Source organism: Poecilia reticulata, chromosome 3 (assembly GCF_904066995.2).
Source record: "Poecilia reticulata chromosome 3, P_reticulata-male-v2, whole genome shotgun sequence".
NCBI lineage: Eukaryota > Metazoa > Chordata > Actinopteri > Cyprinodontiformes > Poeciliidae > Poecilia > Poecilia reticulata.
The window spans coordinates 4,941,515-4,960,318 of NC_088832.1; the positions used below are offsets into that span (position 1 = coordinate 4,941,515).

Genomic DNA, 18,804 nt, shown 5'->3' on the forward strand with positions numbered 1-18,804 from the left:
CCACAGAGTATTTTTGCTGTCAACCAATATTTAGTTCTATCATATCACACAGAGAAAATCAGTGGAGGTCAATTTTTCAGTCATTTTTTTTTTACCATAGTTGTTCATACATTAAAAAAATGTAATAGTTTTGAGCTAAATATTAAGTTTGCAAACTAAATATTTAGTTCCCAACTAAATGTAAGTTTGAGCTAAATATTTAGTTTACAAACTATTTAGTTCTAAATTCAACGAGTAGTGTTGATCTAAACGTCTAGAGTCTAGACGTTTAGTTCCAAATTAAATATTTATTTTCCAAATTAAACATTTTATTTCCAAACAAAACATGTAATTTTCAAACTAAATAATTATTTTCCAAATGAAATATTTTGCTCTGAACCAATTAGTTACCCTGCTAAGTACGTATTCCACAATCAAGCCAAATATTTAGCTTACTTGCAGACTAAACATTTATGTTGCTAGCAAAATATTTAAAGCAGAAGATATTTATTATTAGTTAATCACACACATTATAAAAATAAAGTTTCAGTGTAAAACCTGGGGTTTTTTCATTGTTTAGGAATCTGAATCTTCTTCATGATGTTTTCAGCGATAGCCTTGTTCTACAAACTGCCGCACCTGCAGTCAGTGTGACAGAAAAACCCTTTAGATTCAAACCTGGTCATTTTCACATGATGTCATCGTGTTGGATCATGTTCCTGTTGATATTTGCACAGAGCTGCACTGAAAACGTTACTCATTCATGGAGCTGAGGTGGCACCATAAAATTATTTACATAAAACAGATGCTGCTGTGCTCAAAGGTGCACAGCAGCATCTTTGAGCTCCTTATTGGAACGTTTCATCTTGTGTCAGCCTCGTCTTCCCTTCATTCTGTAAACTTTAGAGGAAAAAGCAGTTCTGGCATCTGAAGGCTGAGGTAAGCTTTTTACTATGTTGGATTTCTATGAATGTATAAAACATCTTAAAAGCAAAAAGAGATATTTGATACTGCATTGTGTCAAATAAAACATTAAGTCATGTTGCCAGTTTCTAGCATTTTGCTCTGCAATGTTTGATTTATCATACTCAGAAATGTTTTTTTTTTATTCAATAAGATTTTCTTTTCTCTTCACTACAGCAATCAAATCTTAGAATTGTTAACCAGTGTGTATGTTTTCACTGGTATGTACTATTTATCTTTGACCTCCTGGATGTGACCCTAACTTTTTCAGATCAGGACTTTTGCGAGGCCACTTTGAAATGTTGGCTTTACTTCTAGTCCGAAAAATGATACAATAAAAGAACAACTTTCAAATGACATGTAACAGTTGTATGAAATGAAAATCCCTAATATCACGCATGCATGTAGCAACAGTGGAGAGAAAAATCCCCCTTTAACCGGAAGAAACCTCCAGCAGAAGGTTTGACCATGTGCCACAACAGACTGGAGGTTCATATGAAGAAACTATAAACACAAGCACACTCAGTTTTTTTGGTCAGGCTGTATATGTAGAGAGAGAGATCAATATAGTAAGAATTTTAAATAAATTTTACTTTTCTTGTGTATGTTTTCATTCCATACACACAGAGCAAAAACCATGATTCCAGTTCTGGTTTTGCTGCTGCTCCACCAGTCGAAGGCTGATGAAGGTACAAGTGCCAGATTATTATTATTTCTTTTCATTACTTGTTTAAGAAAAAAAGGATCTGAGAACTCAGTTTCTCCAGAAGTGCAACATCAGTAACAGGGTTAAAAAAAAGTATGTTTTTGTGCTGTTTATATACAATAAATGAGTTTGTTTTGCCTTCTGTCCTTAGTGTGTATCAGCATCTCTGAGTATAATTTAAACATCACGGTGCCTTCTGGAAACATGACTGAGAAGTGGAATAGTGAAGGTGCTGTATGTGAGAACGATGAAGACTGTTTCCTTTGGTGCGTACCCACCAATGACACGTGGTTCCATGGATCACATGGCTGCTTAAACTGTTCAGTGACAAATAGAAGTCATAACATCACTGAGTATACAATACATGGAAGTAAGTCGGAGAATCTTTCTAGGTAAATGTGTTACTTGTTTTTCAGTTTAACCCGACGTACAGAGCTGGTTCATAATGTGTACACAGCTCCTGTGCAAAAGACTCTGTTTGCACCTGCATGCTAATTTGCATCAGTCTTGGTAAATAATTGATTTATATTGAAACTTTTACCTTTCTATGCAATTTCACCAGCCCTAACTGTGTAGAATACATATCATTTTTTATAGAGTTTTCTGTTTGATCCGTCTTTCCTGTCAGACACCTCGGACACCGTCTGCTACCACACCCACTGCAGGGAAGACTCCATCCTGCTACTTAATCACAGACTGAAGGAAATAAACGATTTCCAGAAGAAAATGAAGGCACTCCAGTACATAAAGGGTTCATGTCCGAATCTCTTCAGAACCAGTTATGAAATTAAGAAGGCGTATGTAATGTAAGTGCCAGTCTTTTGCTTACTTTTCTTTTCTATCTTTTCTTTTCTATTTTTATTTTGGTAAGCAGAGTAGCCACTAAAGCATTAAGTGGCTACTGACTTTCTTGTAGTGTCCTAAATTGACTGTGTGTGTACTGAACAGTGCCTTGCAAGTGCATTTTCCCTTTTATGACATTTTACCACATGACAGCCACTAATATGAACTTATTTTATTGTGATTTTATGAAACTGAATGACACAAAGTAACACATAATTGGGAAAGAGAAAATGATTTGTGATTTTTTTTAAAATGACAGTTTAAGCCAAATTCATTCATATTTTGCTGATAGGATAGGGATGTGGAGAATACAAAAAAAAAATGTACATGATCAAAAACAGAAAGAGTGCAATAAAAAAAATCATCTGCTCTCTCATCTCACACCTGCAGCCCATTAGTGGATCAGCCCAGGTCCTTTGTTCCAGCATTCACTCTGCCAGTACTTATAACCTCTTCTCCTCACGTTTGATCGCATTACGTCCCCGTTTCTCTCTACTGGCTGTTTGTTCCTGGCTTCTGTTTTTCGTCCTGCTCTGGCTCCCCGTGCACCTTGTCATTTTTCTATATTTTCCTCGTCATTTTAATTAAAACTTCAAATCTGCTCACCGTCTCTGCCTTGCTTCATAAATCAATGCAACCTCATCATGTCAGTTCAATATTGTGCCTCTGAATAACAAAAGTGATCAGTGAAAGAAATCCAAAAGTACTCCTGTTTACCGGATCATTTTTAACAGACATCAAACGTGGAACAAGGTGATCTGGTCAGATGAGAAAAAAGCTGAATTTTTTTATGTGTGTTAAAAAACTGACACTACACATTACCCTGAACACACCATTCCCTACTGTGAAACATGGTAGTGGCAGCATCATTTCATGGGGATTTAAATCAAGCTTAATTCCAGCAGTGAAATAGCCTAGCCAAAGCCCAGACTAAATCCTAATGTAAAATCTGTGCTAACACTTTAAAAATGTTTATAAAAATTTCTGACTTTGAGCTCTAATAGAAAGCAGACTGGACATCTGTATCTATGCGCTACGCCATGTTATTCTGTCACATAAATTCCCAAAACCTACACCTGACAGAGGGGTGCATGAAAGGCACTGTATTTGTGACTTTTCAATCATTGCTTGTTTGTATAAAGCAGACATGTTTTGTTCTGTCCCTTCTATAGACTGGAGAAGCAAATAATTCATAAAATTATGAATACGACTGAGCTTGAGGGTGGCAGCTCCAAGACCTACAACCTGAAGTACTTGTCTGTGAATGTTTTCAAAATTAATGACACAGTCCTCAACGTTTCAGAAGACATGATCCCACTGGAAGCTCCTCAGGTACAACATTTGTAAAGATGTTGAGGTATGAAAGGTGTAGTCATGGTGTAATCTGCAGAGGAAGTACATTATCATACTTCTCCATACCACCGAACACTTTGAGAAATACTGTATGCATACAGTACCTCCCAAGTATTAACAAGCCTGTTTTCTATTTGTTTTTTTTTTTGTTGTTTGTTTTACTAATTTACTCATGTTTCTATTTAATGAAAGTCATGATGAAGGTCGCCCTGGCTGAATGAAATGCTGGAGAGTTTTGCATTAGTGATTCTGACAGATTTTCCCTGAGGCCTTTCAAACGATGTGAATAGACTAGACAAATATTCCTGGTCGATTCAACCATGTTAAGTTACAAGTGTCATATAATGTCATCAAACCATATTCAGCCTTAGGGTGCATTTACACCAGCCCTGTTTAGTCCACTTTAATTGAACTCATGTTCATTTGCCTAGAAGTTTTGGTTCTCTTGGGGAGATGTGAATCGAACTCTGATGCAGACCAAGAATCAAAGTCTAAAAACTTATGTCTCAGTTCAGTTGAAGCAGGGCCGTGCAGAGACCACTAAAGGGGCAGGTGCTCAAAATAAAAGGGCACATCTAGCCGCATTCTAGGACAGAATATTAACAGCCTCTCAGCTTTCAGAGTTTAATAAACAATGATTAATTACAAAAATGTGAGATATAAAATCAAAGCTAACAAACATCTCCATATAGAGCATAACACTATGCCTATGTAAGATATTTTATTAGTAATTTATTTCCGCAGGTCTATTTTGTTATAGGAAACTATTGCAATATTCAAACCCGCAATTTAGCAAGATATGTAAATCAGAGCTGGACCACCAGACATATTTTGTCTTTACAGAATTACACTATTAAAAATATAAACAAGGGCACAATGCAACCTTTTAGTGTACTGTATTCTATAAAACAAAGAGCTGCCTGTTTGCTACATTTGCAGTGGAGATGAAGATGGTCCATTCAGGAAAGCAGAGCTGCATCAAACTTTATCATGGAACTGCAGAAAAACGAAAAAAAAAAAAAAAAGAAAAGCAAAAATTGAATTGTTAATACATGCAACAATGAGAAAAACCTACTGAGTTTTGCTTAAAAAAAACTTTTTAAAAAATTTTAATCACACATTTTTGACTCATGAAGTTAACTTTCTTTTTTGCAAAACAAACTTATTTGCGCTTGTCATGAATCTTTTCTGGTTATTATAAGTTTTTGTTTGTGACTCAAAGTTTTGCTTGTGATTCTAACAAGATGTCTTGATCAGGGCCTAAAATCACAACAAAAGATTTCTGATGTTTGCAAATAAATGTTTATGTTTGGCAAAAATAAGTTAATTAAAAAAAATATTTTAAACAAATCTTTTTTTAAAAAAAGAAATCATTACAATTCCAAAAGTTTTGATTACAATTTTATTTTACTTAACTGAGATTAGTTGTTTTTTTTTTCCATTGAATGATTGGGAAACAAATGTAATGGCTTACTCTGCGAACCAGACCCTAAACTTAAATTCTGGGTTGAGTTTTTTCCCCCTTCATTAAACCGCGACTCCATGATGAAGCAGAAACGATACGTTCAATGTTTTCCGTCATCTAACAAGTAGCAAGTCTACTCCACTATATTCACCAAAAATGTTTTTTTTAATTCACCAAAAACTGTTCTGTAATCTGGAACATTCGCTACGTTGAGCTCCACAGTTAGCCGCCTTATCTCGCTGTGCGAGAGGCAACTGCGTCATGCGTCAAGGGCAAAAGGTCAAAGGTAACAAGGTGACCGGCTTATTATATTGTACAAAAAAAAAAGCAAAGAATTTTAGCACATGTTTTTATGTGTCAGAAGAGGGCTTAGGAAATAATAATACAAAAAAAATAAATAAATAAAATAATTTGACCAAAATGGCACTTGCGGGCAAGGAGCAAAAAGGGCAGGTGCTCAAGCACCCCCAGTTGCCCCCTCTGCATGTGCCTGAGTTGAAGTGATTTCTGGTGCGGTCCAAATCCTGAATTTGAATGCCAATAGGATCAGAGGCCGCTCCAAAAGCAGGAAGTGAACTATGGCGCATGGCATTCTGGGTATATACAGCCAAAATAAATGTGTGAGTCTAGCACTGGAGGGAGAAATGACTTGTGGTCTTTTGCCAAAGACAAAAGATAAATCCTACAACTACTAAAATCTGAGGCCACTCCATTTTTGTTTACAATTTGTGAAGAAGGAAGTTGCACTCAGTGTCTTCTTTAAAGGTTTTCATATTGTTTCCTTCAGTGGTTTTTGCTCCAAGAACCACTGAAGGTTTTAGCTCCAAAAACCTTCATTTCTAACCTTCTTACCAAAAAACCGCCTGTGGGGCGAGGGTGTGGACAGGTTCATCAAAGGGCTTCATGGTTTGACACAGTGCAGTGTGAAAGTGAACCACACCATGTAAAAATGTAACAACTGTTGCACCTTTGATCCCCCAATCTAACCGTGTCTACTGGACTGTCAGGTGTGAAAACAGCCTTAGTATACAGAAGGTTCTCTGGTCGCCTGCTGGAGTTTTACAGCACAACAGATAACAAAGTAAACACAGCAAACTTACTTTATGGCCTGAAGTGTCTATGATTTGCATGTTTTCCACTGCTCTGTTACTTATCTCTGATGTCATGGTTGCTATGTTGTTGTACAATGGCACCATAGTCCTGAATTTATATCCTCAATTCTATTATCCTGCAGAAGACCACTTATGATTCAGTAAGTTAAATCCCGTGTGTTGAAGCAGGGAAATATAAAGATCCCTTCATGTGTCTGGCACCCTGGAAATAAGGTTCTGTTTGCCTCACACTTGTTGGCCTTCTGTCCGCTCAGTTGATGTTCATCTTCCCACAATGCCACAAGAAGCTTCAGTGAGATGATGAGATCATAACTATTTTTGCATGACACAGTTAAGACATACATTTTTGATTCTTTTTGATAGTTTCTGTGCTTAAAGACTTCAGACCTTCTGAGATGCAGTGACTTGAGAAGTTGGAGAAGCTCTGAGCCTTAACTTCACTTTAACATTCACAATTTTGATCAAAAGTAGTTCTTCTTAAACTAGTCTATCAACTGTGATACTTTCACCTTTTAATCATCCTAAAACCCTTCAGAGAAAATATAGATAGTCAGCCTATCAACCTAATCACTGGCAGTATTCAGAGTAGACACATATTAAGGACTTTTAGGTTTTCTGTAAAGAAACAGCCGGGACTAGGAAACAGAAAATAGTCATGTCTTTTCCCAAAAATGCCAAAGCAAATTACCAAGATAAAATCAAGGAGAAAGGGAGTGAACATTATTTTTATTTAGAAAAAAAGACCCCAGAGAGTGTGAGCAAATACAGTAAAACCTACAAACCGGATCGCATATGGATGATAAAAATACCACGGAATGAGAATGTGCAGGATGTGGTTGCTGTAGCTTAGACAGTTGTTGTTTCTATCTGGCGTTGCTACATGCATGATGCTTTCAAGTAGAGTCAGACATGTTTGACAGACAATTTCTATTTATTGCTTTCCTAGAGGCAGAAATACAAGTACATCCAACACTTCTGTACAACAATGAGGCATTCCTGGGGTGCCGGGAACGCCTCAGATTTGTGGGTTATGTAGGAATGTGAGTCCACTGCGAGAGGAATGTGTTGTTTCTTTCCCTGAGTCAAAAGTTTAAGCTGATTCTACTTCCAACAAAACAAAAGGTACATCTCATGTCAACCAGGTTTATGCCTCAGAGAAACTGTGTTCAGGATCTTTATTATTCAATATTCTTCCCATTCAAACCTGCATTTATCTCTGGTATTACAATAATTTTGAGTTCTGATGATTCTGATTTCCATTCCATGCATTTCTTCCAAATACATATTTTATACATCCAACTTGTCTTTTGGATTGAATTGAATTTATATTCAGAGATTCCACTGTACCACCAGATGTTTCCTCTACCCTTTTATTATTTCCACAACATAGAATAAGTACATTATATATAAAGTCATCTACAAGTTGTTGAGCTGAAATGATCCAAGCAACATTTATATCCAGTTGTTCTTTCATTGTATCTTGAGGTGAAATCAAGTTTAGATGATCCTCTGTGTATGTTGCCTCTACGTGCTGCGTCCTGCTAGCAACAAAGACAGATAAAGATGAGGAAGAGGAATGTGAGAAATGAAAGTTTATCTGCAGGTGGTGAAGTCAGAAGAGAAAGAGGAAGACTATGAGAGGTTGAGAAACACCGACAATCAGATGTTTTTACATCTGTTTTACAGACGCTAAACTAAGGATATGTTTATTTTGTTTTATGCTATGAGGTGAATATTATGAAATATTATGGTGTAATGGAACAGGAAGTTGTACTTTTGCTACATCCCTTTCGCTTCTGTCTGCTTGTCTACACTAAAAATAAATTTTAATGAGTTTTTTTTTAAGTCAGCTTCTTTTAGTTTATAAGAAATTTTAAATATGTGTATCTGTTTTAAAGTGACTTGACATTATTTTGTGTTTTTATTATTACCAGTTATGGCCCAACGACGGCTCATTTGTCCCTGAGGTCTGGATCCCAGTGAACGCTCTGAAAAACATGCCACCAGAGGATCGAGTTATCGGCCTGGTCAGCTACATGGACCGCAGCCAGTTCCAGGTCCAACCCATCCCGTCTGATTTTTATTGAACACTTTCTTCAAACAGTTTCCAGCGACAAATAAACGGTGTGCGCTGAGTGCCACAGTGGGCTGAGCTTCTCCTCCTTCCTGTTTTGTCTCCCTCATAGTTTAAGATGGAGGAGATCTGCTCCATGGTTCTCAGGATAGAGGAGTCAGGCAAGTCTCACCTTCAGAATCTCAAGCCACCAATCAAAATGATTTTCAAGGTTATGAAACCAGAAAGGGTAAGACGCTTGGCTCACATTCACCAAGTCAAGTAAATATGAGAGAAGGTGACTCTGCATTGTTTGTGTTTTCACAGAATGATTCCCAGTTACTGTGTCACTACTTTGACGATGTTGATGATGTCGACGGTAGGAGTCTAAAAGATTTGACCAACTTTTGACAAGCTGGTATCCAGATATATTCTAACAGCCTCAACAGCTGCTGGTTGATTAATAATAGAATAATCTTTAATAATAACCACTTAATGACGTTGGAAATCATGAGTATCTAAAAAACTTAAGCTGAACTTTCTCTAAAATAGACAGAAAACAATTAGTTTAGATCTGAGCTTCTTTATTAGACTGCAAAAATATTGAATCTTATCAAGTATTTCTGGTTTAGTTTCTAGTCAAAATACCTCAGCGTACATTAAATAAGACAGAACTAACTTACAAGTAACTTTTCAGCAAGAAATAGGAACCTGTTTTACATTAATAATTCCTTAAAAGTGGTGAAAAACTAGGGAGACAAAAACTACCATTGGCAGATTATTTCACTTATAAAATGGGAAAAATGTATTTTTATATGTAAAATAATCTATCAATGGAACTAGAAGTTTTTCATCACTCTTAAAGAATTAATAGTAGAATTAACATTTCATTCTATCTTGTTTAGATCTTTGTCAGAGCTCCAAGGTGGGACTGTAACGGTCACTTTGTGTAACGGTTGGGTCAGAGACTTTAATCCATTTATTTAAATTTATTCATGTAATAGATTTTAATGTATTGAAGCAATTTTTTAGACTACTAGAGAATGTCTTAAATTTTAAACACAAAGTTTGAAAAGTAAATTAAAATGTCTTGATTAGAAATGTGCTGTATTTTCTACCAGTAAGTAAAACACTGAATGTTGTTTCAAGGTTTTGCCTGGAAACCAGACGGATGTGAAACTGAGATCGACCAAGATCAAGTTACCTGCAAGTGCAGCCATGCCACACCCTTTGCTGTCCTTCTGGTAACAAGGAACTCTTCATTTGACAAAGTTCCCTTTGCTCATAATCAGTGGTTATTTCACAATAATTTTAATAAAACTCTAAGAAATTAGAATAAAAGAATATCTTGATTTTATTAATGAGATGAGAGAAATGATGGTGATTTGCATTTCTAATTTGTTTCCAAGAGTTTCTGTAAGATTCAGAATCCCTGCTGGTATTTTCACCATTTTTTCTTTTAACCATTTTATAGATAAGAATGCCAATAGATGAAGCCCACTGGAAATTACTGTCTTACATCAGTTACATAGGCTGTGGAATTTCTCTTTTCTTCAGCGTTTCGTCTCTCGTTGTCTATGTGTTCAACAGGTAAGCATCCACCTTTAAAACAAATCTCAGTATCTTATAAAACACTGAACATGTTTTAAACATGTTATGCATAGAACCAGGGCAGCTTACAGTTAGGAAACCAAATATGAACTTTTCTGTACAACTATGAAGTGTTAAATGTTCTGAAGCACCAGTGAAAACCTGATTAAAAATGATATACTGTATTCAACATGAAAAACAAAAACAAAAAGAGAGAGAGATTTAACAATCTGTACTATAATCTGCAAGTGAAGGGCGTTCAAAGCAGCAAGACACCCAGGTGAATTTATACCATGACAGGTCACCCTGAGGGCAGATCGAAGGATGTTTCAAGAAGTCCCCAAATGTCACCACGGCAACTACAGCGGGTTGCTTTTGATGGGAAAGTATGCGATTGTGCAATCAGAAAGACATGGTGGATGGAGTTGTGCAAAGAGATTAGCTCAACTAATGGCGGCAGCACTTTCGATAATGAGGTTATGAGCTCATTTCCTCCTGCTAGAAACACATTCTAAAGTGCTGCTAAGTGACTTTATTTTCTGGAGATAAAGAAAGTAGCTCTAATTAGACCTTGATACGTGAACATTTGTAAATAGACACTAAATGTTTATTGGTTTTCTGGTCATTCTCATCAGATTCTCACCCTTTATTTTGTTTCTCCATCTCCTCTGTTTTTGTTTTCCAGCACAGAATTACATTTAGGAGAAATCCCCTTCAGTCTATTGAATGAATGATCGTATTTTCTTTGGGGGGGGTTTTCACTTGCATTGTAACTTCACAGTGAACAGGGACATTCTTTTTTCCAGTCTGTGGAAATCATGAACCCAGAAGTGAAACCTTGGCTTTTGTCCACTGCTTGTGCCCCAGTTTCATTTCAAAGCATCTGTCCACATCCTGTTTAATTCACGTTTGCAACATCTGAACACCAGTGAAAGTCACTCTGCTTTCAACATCTGGTATCAAACAAAAGGTGATCTGGCTTTCACAGAAACTCATTCCAAATTATAGAAAACCACTTAGCAGAAAAACTATGGCGCCCAAAGAGACATTTAAATGACCGAAACTCATCTTTTTTGCTTTACTTTTTATTTATGTGGTTTTCAGTCCGACAGTCAGATGTATTGTTTTTTTTCTGATCATATTTATTGTGACATGGTAGTCAGTGGCAAAGACTTAGTTAAACCAGTGAAGGTGTTTTTACCATGAATATTTCCTCAACATCTGGTCTTGTTAATCAGACCAGTGTTTTTTCAAAGAAACTGTGATCTTGTTACAAGTTACAGGAACTTATTGATGACAGAGATAGAAGATAGAAATAGCCTTTTTGTCCCACAGACAGGAAATTCAGGAAATGATCTGCCTTCTCATCTGTGTATTTGGCTTATCATCAAATCTATTAAACTGCTTTGCTCCACAAGCTAGCGTAGCGAAATGGAAATGTTTCTGACAAGAAAAAGACCAAAAGTTCTGTAAGAACAGTGGAGATTAAACTAAATTTGACATATGACTGACAATATTTATAACATTTTCTTATAACCAAAGAAGATATTCCTTTTCTGGTAGAAAGTGTTATTATCAGGTATGATATAATGACATGAACATCAGATTGATGAATTCATAATATATTATCTACAAAACTCATTGCCAACTAAAATTAGAAGGTATGAGGCAGCACCTATACCAAGCAAATGTAATAATTATTGAACCGTGAATAAAAGTGAGAAAAAAAATCTAAAGGTTTATGTTTCTGTACATTATATTACTATTGTTTATGGATTTGCAAAGTGGCTCCATAGTCTGAAGCTAATGGTTTTTGGGGCCATGGCTCAGAAAAGTTTGGAAACTCTGGAGTAGATCACGTTACAGATGGGATTTGGATTTGTACAAGTTTGACAAACGTCAACTATACTCCAAGGACACTTTAGTAAATTCTGTGTTTTATTAAAAACCTGAAAAGTCTGTTTATAACTTGTCCAGTCACCACATACTCTTACCAGATCTTGTTTTTCATCCTTCAGGAGCAACAAAATGGACACTTCCATGTCCATCCACGTGTCTCTGAGCGGCGCCTTGCTTCTCCTTAACTCTACCTTCCTGCTGACTGAGTGGGGGCCCACAGTGGAGCCGGACTGGGTCTGTGAGTTCATAGCTGCGCTCATGCATTACTCACTGCTCTGCTGTTTCACCTGGATGGCCATCGAGGCCCTGCACCTCTACCTGCTGCTGATAAAGGTGTTCAACACCTACTACAAATACTACCTGCTCAAACTGTCTCTCGTCGGATGGGGTGAGTGTTACGACATGCTGACGGGTCTCATCGGTGTGTTACGGTTTGATGCAGGGCAGGAAAAAGCAAATGACAAAAGCTTCCAGTTTTCAGAAAGGCAAATCAAAATGTGGTTTAGTTGAAGAATATCTTCTTTTTGGCGATATTGAAAAAAAATCTGAGACAACAAAATTTTTTTTCTCCCAGTGTACGTTTGCTTGAGCATGAGCACCAAAACAATAAAGCTGAAAAAAATTATAGTTAATAAAAATATCAGCATCTCTCTCTCATTCTTGGTTTTTAATGCTCAGTGACTCTGTTGCAGCTGGGAGGCAGAGAAGCGGAAACAATCATCACAAATGTTTTACTGTTGTAGACAGAAAAAAAATGCAGCAGAGCGTAATTGTAAATGCAATTATTCACTATATGAAACGACAATATACTGTTTTGAGCATGAAAAATGATAAATAGAAAATCAACACAAACATGATAAATGATCCAGTGACCAGCCTGATCCTTCTGATTTACTTTGAACAGCAATGATTAAGTCTGTTAATCTAAAATATTTAGTTTAATGTGAAAAAGTTCTGTAAGATTTGAGGATTTTCTGGTTTTCAGAAGCTCCTCCTAATTAGTACGTCAATCAAACAACGAGTCTTAATCCAAAAACAGTTTATAGGATGAGTCCTACTTTTGTATCATACTCCAATTTGTTATATTTAATTCATTGTACTTTATTGGTGCAATGAATTAAGCCACACTGTTGTCTTTGTGTGGCTTAAATTTCCACAGCCAAATAAGGAGAAATGCACTGAAAAATGTGACAAAACCAGGAGCAAGTCTGTCTGCGCAGCGATTTGAGATATTTACAGATTCTGAATGTGGATTTTAAGTTTTCTAATACATAAAAACAAAGATAAGGCCATTTGAATGTGGGCATTCATCAATTTCTGTTGTCAACAAATACTAAATTAACCAGACATTTTTGATCTGAATGTGGCTTGTGCAATACTACCCATGTTCAGGCCGCAAAAGGCCTGGGGAGAAGTTTGGGATTAATTTTCTGTTACAGGTCCCGGGTGTCAGAACTGCTGTAACAGAGTTGAACACACAATCTGAAGAGAAAATAAACAAGGAGTCAGCAATGACGACCAGCGTTGTTGTTGACATCCAGATTGCGTTTGAGACAAACCGGAAGTTCATCCCAAAACCAACCTGAAAGCAACGTCCCCCCCAAACAAAGGTTCCGCTTCGCCATTACCGCTCCTGTCCCCTCCTCAGGAAAGCACTATAAATACAGACAGATTAACATACCGAACTGCAAATGATAAAAAAAATAAAATAAAATACTGTGGTGGCATTTTTAGGTGCACCACATTTAGAACATGCAGTGATATGATTCAAAGTTTAATGCCGAGTTCATGAGAACACTGAGTTTGTGTTAGTACAACTGAATGCCTAATTTTCTGTTTTCTAGGGATTCCTGCAATAATTGTGTCAATATCTTTGTGTGTGAAGAACGTTAAACAGTTTTATGGAGTTACAGAGTTGACCTTGTCAGACACCAATCAAACCAATAGCATGTAAGTAAAATATAACTTTACTTTTATAATACATTTTATTTATGCTTTTTCTTTATTTTTTGCTCACAAACTCAGAATATTTATGTTTTGTTGTGATTATTTGTGACTATGCAACATTCTGATAACACTTTAACTGGCTGTAGGTGAATATGGATCCTAATTTAATATATAAAGCAGTACTAAATGTCATATAATGGCTGATTTTTTGTTTTTCCATTAACCTGACACGGTAAAAACTTTGTAAGATACATTTTTAACAGATTGATGTCAGCCTGTCTGATGATAATGTTAACATTATCCCAGTGGTTTCCTTAATCTTTCTTACAACAACAAAGTAGTTTCTGGGAAGTGAATGTGTTTTTAAAAAAATCCCGAATGGCAACGTATCACTTCCACAAACTGTGAAGTGATACAATGTGAGTGCAAAATGTTCCATCTTCTTCCTTTTTCCTGTTACTTTCAAAGACCCGCTGCTGTTAACTGCCTGTTATTGTCCGTCTGTCTCACAGCTGCTGGATCACAGATGATACTTACTTCTACTCACTGAACCTCGTGTATTTCACCCTGATATTCATCTTGAACTCTGGCATTCTGATGGCAGTGGCCTCAAGCATCTGCAAGATGAAGAAAATGTTAAAGACTAACTCAAAACATCAAGCCATTGCTAGCAGAAAGTCAAAGGAAGTCCCCCAGAGGTTCAGCGTGTCCTGCCAGAGCGGCCTGACCCTGCTGGGCCTCACCTGCCTCATGGGGACCACCTGGGGTCTGGCCTTCCTGGGTTCCGGTTATGTCAACTACACAGTGCTCTACCTTTTCTGCATCCTCAACTCCCTACAAGGTAACAGTTGCATCTATCGGAGTGTTGCTGTGCTTGTTAGGAGTGGTGGTTCTTGACGTCGGCCTTTTAGGCGGTCGCCTAGGTCACCAACTGTAAGAGTGGGGGATGGTAGAGGAAAAATAAAAACAAAACCAAACCACACAATAAAAAAGTGATGTAAAACATCAACTGCTTAGTGTCTTACAAAAAGTTCATAAAATGTAAAGAGATATTTAAATGAATTTACTTTTAGCTTTACTATTCAGAGTATGTTAAGTATATTTTACAAATTCTACCTGGCAGTTTAACTCATCAGTATTAACAGGTCGGTTCTGTTGAGCGTACTAGCTGAAGTTAATGTTAATGATGTGACTTCATTCATTTTTTTAAGCAAGTTAACTGATTAATTCCTTTGCAATGAATTACATTTAAGCAACATTTTCAAGTTTTCTGCTAAATTACTGAACAAATAGACACATGAGCTCAACTACTAAGACATGTATTGTTTTTAATCTATTTAGGTTATTTAACCTTCAGACTGGTTCAAAGTTCTATTCTACCCATTTAGATTTAAAGTGTTTCAGGAACTCTTGATCAGAACTTCTTTATATATTTTAACTGTGGACGCTGACATTAGCATTAAGGACACCTGTGCTGCTGCTACATGTTTAGCATTGAGATGCTGTTTCAGGCTACAATAGCTTCGCTGATAGGCTAACTCCTTTAAGCACAGCTTGAATACAACAATCGTCTTTTCCAGCGTCCAATCAGATCGCTTAATGAAACAAAACGAATCCGCAGTGGGAAGCGATTTAGTAAATTGTTTAGGAAACTGTCACGTCATTCTGACAAGCTTTCTCACTGTTCAAAAATGAATGCTGGAATAGGATCATAGTTGTTGGGGTGAAAATCATAAACTTGTGTAGGGAAGAGAATTGGCTAAGATCGTCTCTTCTTGTTTGAGAACAGTTCAAATTCAGACTTACCAATTTTTGCTTTTCTCTTTGTGAAGGTTTCTTTATTTTTGTGTGGATCTGTCTTTTGGCCAAGAAGCAGAAGAGGAAAGAAATGGAGGAGAAAGTGTCTTCGATCACTGCGGTGCCTTCAGACACAAAAAAGGATTAGATCGCTTCTCCTACCTCTGGATGGATCCCAGTAGATCCTCTTACAGATATGAATCTGCATGTATGGGGAAAAAAAACTGCAAAAAGCCTTAAAATTAATTCCTTTTTTATCGCAACTGCATATTCTTTTTACTCAGCCTTAGAGTTAGGAAAACGTCTATAAGTTTCTATAAAAGAAATGTTAGCAATTTAATACTTAATGTTTTTCTGAGGTATACAGAGGCCCATTTCTTTCAGTCACTGCTCGTAAGTGGAGAAACACAGGAAATGCCTAAAGCAAGAACTCCCATGTCTACAAAAGGAGAAATAATTCAAAAAATGTAAAACAACTCAGAGCATGACAAACACCACACGCAGAGAGCAGGAAGGTAAGAAAAGTGAAAAAAGAAAATTAAAATCTATTATTACTGAAGTTCTTCCTGTTTTTCAGTGTGAGTTCAGCAACAAAAGGCACAATTATTTTCACTCTTTTTTTAACGTGTAAAACTGATAAGTTAATAAGCATTTATATTACATAACCTTTTTCACATTTTGCCACTTTACAACCACAAGCTCTAGCGCATTTATCTTCCTTATTTTCAAATACACACAAACACACAACTCTTGGTGTGTGTACTCAGCTTTCAAGAATGAAGACACCTTGTAAAACCACTTTTCATTGCAATTGCTTCTGCAACTCTTTTCACATATGTACCAGCTTTGTACTTTTATACCCAATGTTCTTTGCACAGAGCTGTAGTTTAGTCCGACTGGATGTATTTGTGAATGTGCATTTGAAAATGCATGCCACATTTTCAGACTTTGAGTTGTAAGACATTTTCATAAAACTTGTAATATTTTTGTTCCTCTTTACACTACTTTGTTTTGGTCTGTTCCATAAAATCTCAATAAAATGTGTGGAAGTTTGTGTATTTTCTATGCCATGATTATGTAAATGTTTTTATGGGTAATAATACTTAGACAAGGCGCAGTGCATTTATAATCCACACTCATCATATAGGAATGGAAATGTTTTCAAGTCTCTGCAAAGTGTTGAATTTAGGTTTTATCCTTCTTGGGTGAATTTCAAATTCTCTTAAAGTATATCCCAAAACGTATGTTATGCCTTTAACTTTATATTTTTTTTTCTGAAAATCAAATCAAAATGTTAAAAATATATATGATTTTTTTTTGGTTTTTTTGGGGCGGGGGCGGTTTTGCTGGGAACCTGTTGATTAGTTATGTGCTGTTAACATCCTTTCTGCCTACTTATAAAAACTCATATCTGTGTCCAATAGCCATAGTGTTGATTTAGGATGTTTTCATATCAGGTTTCTGAAAGATTTCAGCCAGTTAGGGTTAGAGGTTAAGATGAGGGTAAGGTTTAGGCTGTAGAAATGAAAAGTCCCCACAAAGAAACATGTTTGTGTGTGTGTGCGTGCGTGTGTGTGCACGTGTGCGTGCGTGTGTGCATGATCCTGTAATGTGATTATTATTAATGAAGCTCCTGTCTTGTTTTGCATTTAGTTTCCATGTTGTGCTTAAAATAAAGGAACGCTGTATCATGTGTGTCACTGACTAACAGACGTTTGCATGTCATTGTGCGCCTGTCTGGGTTTTCTCCAGATACTTCCACTTCCTCCTTCAGTCCAAAACCTATCCAGGCAGAGATGACTGATGATTGTGAAACCGCTGCATGGTTAGGTTTGAGTGTGACGGTACGTGATCATGGGTTTGTCTTGTGGCTTCCATCATAAGCAGTCTCCACAGAGACTACTTCCCACCAACTTTCATTGTGGTGTTATGTAGTCAGGGTGGTGAATCTTGCAAAGTTGCATTTTAAAATGCAACTTTTTAAAGATATGCTTCATTTTGCTACACAGATGAAGAGCTCCGCCCCCTCAAAAGGAAGGAGAATTAATCTAGAATGTCCAGCTGTCTTTTAAATCCAATAGTTTCTTTGTGGAAGCAAACGTCTGAGTTAAGGTTTTCATAATCTTGACTCAGTCTGAAATGCTGTCTTACTGTTTGTGACTGTGTGACAAAGTGGTCCAGTTTGTGTTCACCACTTGTCCCTTATTCTTTCTGATTCACTTACTTTCTATATTTGGTTATAATGATTAATTTAAACATTGCAATTTTGCTTCACTTACTATCCCGGGTTCGTTTGTGTTAGCATTATGTTGCTGTGCCCATCTATGTTTGTTTAGGTTTAAATTACTACTTCTGAACCATAGGTTGAATTTGTTTTAAGGTATATTTATGGTATTTGTTTTCCTTTGTACTCACAATCATTTGTTCTTGTAGATCTACAGCAGGACAGGAGTATGAGAGGGGCCGGCCCAGTACTTCCTGTTTAAAAGGCTGGATGATGTCAGTGATGACCTTGCTGGGTTCTACCAATTAGAGGGTTTCCTTTTGTGTATTGCTTTGTTTGTTTTTCTTTAAAGTAACTTTTGAGTTTTATATATATATATATATATATATATATATATATATATATATTATTATATATTATTATATTATATAGTTTATTTTGCAGACAAATTCATTATGTAGGAGTTTGTAAATTAGATTAGTGATTTTAGTGTTTCTTTGTTTAGATTTTGTTTGTTTGACCTGTTCCTTTGTGGCTGTTTTCAATCAATTGAAAACAGCCAATTGGTTATAAAAACAGTTATAAAAACAGTGAGCTTTTGGATGCTCAGGAGAGAGAAGTCAGTGAAAAGAGTGAATAAAAAGTCATATGAAGAAACTGAAACCGGTGGCTGGTGCTAATATTCTGTTCACCTTCTGAGCCTTGTGCCTAAACTACTTTTCAGAGTGTTGTTTGAGGCTTTGGGTAGGCTTGTGGTACGATGCTCTATAAAGTTATCTACTGATTCTTATCCAACTCACAGCGACTGACAACCTGCATTCTCTCCTGAGAAATATGGTCCAACAGTAAATTGTTGAGCACAAACAGTAAAGA

General features: G+C 36.5%; 1 protein-coding gene across 2 annotated transcripts; it reads left to right on the top strand.

The window, feature by feature from the left end:
• Positions 1-145: 145 nt before the first annotated feature.
• LOC103462308 (adhesion G protein-coupled receptor G3-like) lies at positions 146-18,166 on the top strand. Of its 2 annotated transcripts, XM_017303921.2 has the most exons (14): positions 146-918; positions 1,570-1,631; positions 1,800-2,018; positions 2,277-2,454; positions 3,664-3,823; positions 8,356-8,478; positions 8,608-8,724; positions 8,802-8,853; positions 9,624-9,718; positions 9,949-10,064; positions 12,083-12,351; positions 13,808-13,913; positions 14,423-14,751; positions 15,743-18,166. In XM_017303921.2, the coding sequence occupies exons 2-14, from the start codon at positions 1,580-1,582 to the stop codon at positions 15,853-15,855; spliced, it is 1,929 nt and encodes a 642-aa protein (XP_017159410.2). In that variant the 5' UTR covers positions 146-918; positions 1,570-1,579; the 3' UTR covers positions 15,856-18,166. The 2 variants fall into 2 exon arrangements, with proteins under 2 accessions (XP_017159410.2, XP_081461095.1); XM_081604969.1 differs by having other exon boundaries at positions 146-1,631.
• The last annotated feature ends 638 nt before the right edge of the window (positions 18,167-18,804 follow it).